The sequence below is a fragment of the Scylla paramamosain genome, chromosome 35, assembly GCF_035594125.1.
Source record: "Scylla paramamosain isolate STU-SP2022 chromosome 35, ASM3559412v1, whole genome shotgun sequence".
Classification (NCBI taxonomy): domain Eukaryota; kingdom Metazoa; phylum Arthropoda; class Malacostraca; order Decapoda; family Portunidae; genus Scylla; species Scylla paramamosain.
Window position 1 is genome coordinate 12,429,970 of NC_087185.1, and position 6,558 is coordinate 12,436,527.

The 6,558-nt window shown below is 43.1% G+C and overlaps 1 protein-coding gene across 1 annotated transcript; it reads right to left on the reverse strand.

Moving 5' to 3' along the window:
- Positions 1-2,287: 2,287 nt before the first annotated feature.
- Positions 2,288-5,700, reverse strand: LOC135090461 (piggyBac transposable element-derived protein 3-like). Its single transcript, XM_063987199.1, has 4 exons — positions 5,592-5,700; positions 4,144-5,064; positions 2,770-3,007; positions 2,288-2,294 (listed from the first exon to the last, which is right to left on the reverse strand). The coding sequence occupies exons 1-4, from the start codon at positions 5,698-5,700 to the stop codon at positions 2,288-2,290; spliced, it is 1,275 nt and encodes a 424-aa protein (XP_063843269.1).
- Between the last annotated feature and the right edge of the window lie 858 nt (positions 5,701-6,558).

Genomic DNA, 6,558 nt, shown 5'->3' on the forward strand with positions numbered 1-6,558 from the left:
CGTCTTGGCTCCCGTCCTGCTGCAGCCGCCCTCTGAGCTTCAAGAGGCAACGGAGGATATGATGCTGGTAGGTGCCCTAGGCTGACTGGGGCCGTGTGCAATACAGCAGGAACGTTGGGTGGAGGGCGTGTGTCACACAGCATGTGTGTCGTGAGCATGATGTTCCCCAGCGCTTCACGGAATGCGAAATGGGGGCTCCTTGGCATCTTGCGGTTGCGGTCCTCACACACCATGCGGAAGATTATGTACCCATTAGTGGCTGCTGTGCTCACTAGGTACATCGCAAGCTTCTTCCACATCTTCCGGGTGGCACGGCATGGGCTGTACTTTGACTCCAGGTAGTCGTTCAGGTCCACCCCTCCCATGTTCTTATTATAGAGCGGAACCATTGCTGGCTTCATTTTCTTCACACGACCGCGCTGGCTGTCACATTCAATCAGGTCAGCAGTCTCCTCGGTTGATAACATGAAGACATCCTTTGCATCCCTCCACCGCATTGCAACCAAATTGTTATCTCCATGTGTGGCGATGTAGCTGTGGACTTCCCCCTTCTTGGACTTGCCTTTGGCGCACTTGAGCTCAGGAGGGAACTGATGACGATTTGACATGCAGGTCCCTGTTCCGTCGAAACCATCAACAGTTCGCAAGTGCCAGAAGAGGTCGGGTGAGGTGTAAAACCTGTCCGTAAACACAGCGTATCCTTCATGCTTATTGTAGGGTGACTCGTCAAGCAGTGTAAGGACAACCTCATCCACAGTGCGGGAGGTTGTGTCGTGCAGTATAATGTTGGACAAGTATCCCGTACTTGTCTCCACAAGTTTGTATGACTTGATGTGATACTTGTGGGGCTTGTTTGGATTATACTGCCGCATGCTGTGGTTACCCTTCCACCCCATGCTTCCCTCATCGACAGATAGTTGACGAGTTTTGGCCTTGTATACGGTGAGGCATCTGTCTTTCAGCGTGTGGAGTAGTGGAGCTATACGGCCTGTTTTGTAAGCAATTGTGTCCTTTGGTGGAAGTGTCGAATTGTCTACAAGGTGAAAGTTGCTGTGGATATGGTTGAAGCGTGAGTATGTCATGCATGATGAGATGATGTCATTTCTGAATGTAGAGTCGCGTTTCCATGGTGTTCTGAGGCTGTGTGGGGGGTTTAGGCCGAGCAGTATTATGATGCCGATGTATGTGCGAGCCTCTGCGGGTGTTATGTCAGGTTTCACAGCAGCTTTCCTCTTCTGCCTGTAATACCTGTTGCTCTCTGTAGCGATGGTACCCCAGATGTCACCAGGCAAGAACAGCATCAGAGCTGCCAGTTCGTCGAATTCGTCAGGGATGTCCACTTGAATTCCTGGATTTGTGGGTTTGAAATCCATTGGACAAACATGGTGCTGCCCTTCCATCTTCTTCCATGGGATCCTAGGCCTCTTGGCCAAAGGCTGGACGAGTTTCCGTGTGTGACCTAAACCACCACCTCCTGTCTCCGATGGAATGTCAGTCCGTTTTTTGGCACGTGGGTGAGCTGATAATGGCCCAAAGTCATATTCGTCATCATCGTCGTCACTGGAGAAGGGCACACCCAATGGTGGATCACATGGCGAAGTAAGCGGTGGAGCAGAGGCAGATGGCAGAGCAGCAGATGGTGATGGTGAGGCAGAGGTGGCAGAGCAGCAGATGGTGATGGTGAGGCAGGTGGCTGAGCAGCAGATGGTGATGGTGAGGCAGGTGGCAGAGCAGCAGATGGTGATGGTGAGGCAGGTGGCAGAGCAGCAGATGGTGATGGTGAGGCAGGTGGCAGAGCAGCAGATGGTGATGGTGAGGCAGGTGGCGGAGCAGTGGATAGGAGCTCGGTAAACGTGGAAGGCGGTGAAGCAGAGGCAGGTGGCAGAGCAGCAGAAGGGCTCTCTTCATTCTCTTGCCTAGGCCGGACAATAAATGCTCGGAGGAGCCCTGACACCATGGAGTCCTCTTCCACGGACTCTTGAATGTTATCTTCAACAGGCCTCTCCTCTGCGATGATGTCCTCCTGGTCCTTCATCCACGCCTCCTCCACGCCCTCCGGCAGTTCGTCGCTGAACTCGCTATCACTCTCATGGACCATGTTACTCTCATGGACCATGTTCCTGATTTCCCACGACTTTAACTTCCTGAACTTAGGCATTGTAACATCAGATAAGGTCACACACAGTACAATATTTCACTTTCTTTGAAAAAATTAGTAGTTTCACTTTTCACTAGTTTATAGAATTATTTCACTGCTGTTTATACTTGTCCTTTTATTTCGAATAATTCACAATCTGCAAAGGAGAAAAATATACAAAGGCTAGTATATGGTATGATAAAGAAGCATAATACATGAAACAATCATAAAAAAAATATAATAGTAATAATAATAATAAAAGTAATATTAACAATAATAATAATAATAACAATAATAATAATAGTAATAATAGTAATGGTAATAATAATAATAATCATAATAAAGAAGCATAATACATGAAACAATCATAAAAAATTATAATAGTAATAATAATTATAATTATAATTAATAATAATAATAGTAGTAATAATAATAATAATAATAGTAACAGTAATAATAATAATAATAATAATAATAATAATAATAATAATGATGATGATGATGATGATGATGATGATGATGATGATGATGATGATGATAATAATAATAATAATAACAAGTTACACTGTCCCCATTCGGGGACAGAAGCGCACGTACCCAAACACCTGTACTGTCCACTACCGGGTACACACAATGTGCAGGGAGGCCGCAGCTTGGCTACTGGACCCGATCGGGAACACTCAGTGCGCGCACCCACACCCTCCCTGTCCACAACCGGGACCAGACTGAGTGTTTGAGGTCCGGTAAAATTCAAAGCCTCCTCTCTCTTCACTGGTACCTCCAATCCAGGGTTGCCGTATACCACCAGATAGAGCTCGTCGAGACGCATATTTTGGTATATGGCAACCCTGGCTTTGCTGATGCGCCACACTTAAACATATCCCTTTAAGGACCAAATTTATATCTACGTGTAGGAAAAATTTGATAATGAGTAAAATCAATTGATTGTATCGAACTTTATTGAAAGTAAACCTTAAGTTTCTACAAAACACATTTCTATAATATATTAATGTATTGGTTAAAAAATGGACCATTGGTCATTTTGACCTTGGAAAACCAATTTATTTCAGAAATGAATTTTTACATTGTTGTGCCTCTATAATCCTTATAAAATAACAAAACTTTCCTACAGATAACTTGTAATCAATAGACAATACAGTATACAATACACAGCCATTTAGAATTGATGTTTTGATTGTGTTTTTCTTTACAGAAAGTACCTATTTTGTGTGAAACTCAATGAAGCAATTTCTTTCTTTATTTAGGCAAAGTGCAACATTGCATTTGCAGCAGTATGTGTTTGGCCTTCCTTTACAATTTGGTAGCTTGCAACGAGGTCTTTCCTTCGTCTCAACAATCTTGGGCCAGTGGCCAATTCCATCTTTTGTGATGTCAACACTTGGAATTGGTTTTGTTGCATGACCTCTCTTTTTTTTTTTCCTCGTGCTCTGTCTCAAGACTGCTGGAGCGTGGTCTTCCCACACCGGGTCTTTTCAGGGGGTCTTTGTTTTGGCGTAGGAGAGAATATGCCACCTTCAACTTGAATGCCTGCAACTGAAGTTGCGATTTTTTTGACACCCCTATTGCACTAGCATCCCTCCTGTAGAGAAGCCATGAATTTACTATTGTGACATCAAGAAAGTGGAAAACAAGTTTATGGTAGTACTTGTGAGACCTTATGTGGATTCTATATAAGGCAATCAACGAATCCAGAAGATCAACCCCTCCCATTTCCTCATTATAGGTTTTGACTATTTTGGGGCAAGGAATTTCAACAATCTCCTTCCTTTTCTTGTCATACCTCTTACATGTTCCCAAAGGTTGAGCAGATGAAAAGCTTGTGAGGAGAGTCACACAACGATTGTCTACCCATTTCATTGCACGTAACTCTACTCCATCATAAGTTGTGCTTACCTCTACATGAGACCCCCTTTGCTTTTTCAACATTTCCTTATCTGTAGGCAGAACATTTCCTATCCCTTTCAGTCTGTTTTGTCTCACAGTACCCAGAGAGTAGATCTGCTTCGTTGCTAAATGAGCCATTAGTTTAGGAGATGTGAACCAATTGTCATGGTATAACAAATGGTTTGCATTTACTGGGATTGTGCGCGCCAACTGCAGAACTATATTGGATGATGGACCCAGATCCGGTTCACCTTGGACTGGCTTTAGGGGCCCATCATAAACATGGAAGTCATTCAAGATCCCAGAGGTATCACACAAAGCAAATACCTTGAAACCCCATTTGTGTGGTTTGGATGGGATGTACTGCTTTAGGTAAGAATTTCCTTTGAAGGGAACAATCATTTCATCAATGCAGCACATTTGTTGCATTGGGATGCTGCGAAATTTTGATTGCAAATGGTCAAGTAGTGGGCGAACCTTGAAAAGCCTGTCAGCATTGGGACCAGTCCTGTCAGGTGCCTGAGTGTTGTCATTGAAATGTAGAGAGCTTTTTATTTCTTCCCATCGCCTTCTACTGAAAACTTTGGATACGGAATCGAATTCCAGCACCCCACTCCAATAAAGCCTAGTGTTAGATATTTTGAACAAGGACATAAGAAAGACAGTCCCTAGAAATTGTTCCAACTCATCTTTATCCAGCTTCAGAGGCTTGTTTACATTTTGTTGTGTTGCATACAAATTGCTTTGTGTCACAATGAACTTTAAAAACTCATCATCAAAAAAATCTCTGAAGTATTCCACTGGTTGGCGAAGTTCCTCAGCTAAAGGAATACTGCCAAGCCACTCAGGATGATCTTTCGGAGAGGCATCATCTCCAACTATTCGCCAGGGTGCTGCATCTTGCCTTCGCACGCCTCCAGCACGTAAGGGTGCAGCATCCTCTTGTTCTGTGACATCTGGTGGAAGTTCTTCCTCTTCAAGTTCGACCAGACTAAATGCAGGGTCATTTTCATCATCACTATCTGTAGTGAGATATATCAAAACATGTTACTTTGTTGAAATACCAATAATGTGTTTTATAGCCTAATATCTATTCATATCTAATTATTATTTATTAGCATACAATTTACCCCCCCCCCTCTCTCTCTCTCTCTCTCTCTCTCTCTCTCTCTCTCTCTCTCTCTCTCTCTCTCTCTCTCTCTCTCTCTCTCTCTCTCTCTCTCTCTTTTGGCATAGAAAGGAAAAATCCTCTGTCACTTCTCCCATCCACTCATTATGAAATAGATAACAAGGCGTGCGAGCACATGCAAACATCCCAATCCACACACACACCTGTAGCCTAAACACGCTACCCTCATGTGCCGTATATACATCCCCCTTTTTGTCTGTTGTAGATCATATCCTGATATGATAAGTTAGTTTGAAAGGGTGCATAAAACCAATGATGTCCCCTAATAACATTCTCAATCGAAAAAAAGAAATACTTGATACTTTCCATACAAAGAAAAAAACAAATAAGAATTATGTAAGACTTTTCGAAATTTCTTACCAAAATTTATCACAACAACATCGTCAGGGTCATCAGGAACAGGCATGAGGTCCTCCTCAAGCATATCATGATGACGTGACCTGCCTCCATAGAACTGTGACGTGTCCATATCTGAGGAAACAGAATGACCCACTGGTACATTTTTGAACCATTTAAAAACACCTTTTTACATTACAGTAATATAATCCAAAGTCAGGCCAACATTATAAACACATTCTACTGAATATATGGGATATATCATAATTTTTGTAGTGACCTGGCTTACCTATGAGTCGTCCAAAAAAAATCATTGAAAACGGAGGATCAGTCACTACGTCCTCCCCCTCTGGTGGTCACGAGTCAACTGCTGTTACACAGAAACAAGAGCTTTTTTTCCACATATCGTGTGAGTGATGTTTTCTGATATGGTGCAAAAATGTACCACCGGACGGACACGCCTCTACAAGGGAATTTCATCCAAGGAAAAGCACGCTTTTGAAGTGGTTCATAATTGTACCAATGGTCCTTATAGGGATATGCTGTCCACAACCGGGTACAGTTCGCGTTTACGGGCACTCGCCGATGCAGGTTGTTGCTCTTAAGATTTTTATAAACCGTCTTTATTCATTGTGCAGTCTGTATCTGCTTCTCACTGTTCCTATCTTGAGAAATGAAATTGATTATCTCTTAAATGTCTTTCCTTCTCCTCTCATTTTATTGGGAAACTTCAGTGGTCGTCATCCTTTGTGGGATGATGACGCTGTCAGCCCTCGTGGTCTTTTAATTGCTTCTTTTATCGAGGATTCATGATTGGAGATTCTAAGCTCTGTAGACGAGACCCATTTCCATAGTCAAACCGGTAGTTTTACAACAATAGCTCTCTCTCTCTCTCTCTCTCTCTCTCTCTCTCTCTCTCTCTCTCTCTCTCTCTCTCTCTCTCTCTCTCTCTCTCCGTACCTCTAATTCTTTTCTTGATTTTAACTGGAAA

Bases quoted from the DNA above. Each gene is read 5' to 3' on its own strand.
- LOC135090461 (XM_063987199.1), bottom strand. From the start codon at position 5,700: ATGGACACGTCACAGTTCTATGGAGGCAGGTCACGTCATCATGATATG. The intron at 5,065-5,591 runs GTAAGAAATTTC...ATCTCACTACAG, and splicing joins TGTTGTTGTGATAAATTTTG to ATAGTGATGATGAAAATGAC. The intron at 3,008-4,143 runs GTACTGTGAGAC...GATATGTTTAAG, and splicing joins GAAGCAGATCTACTCTCTGG to TGTGGCGCATCAGCAAAGCC.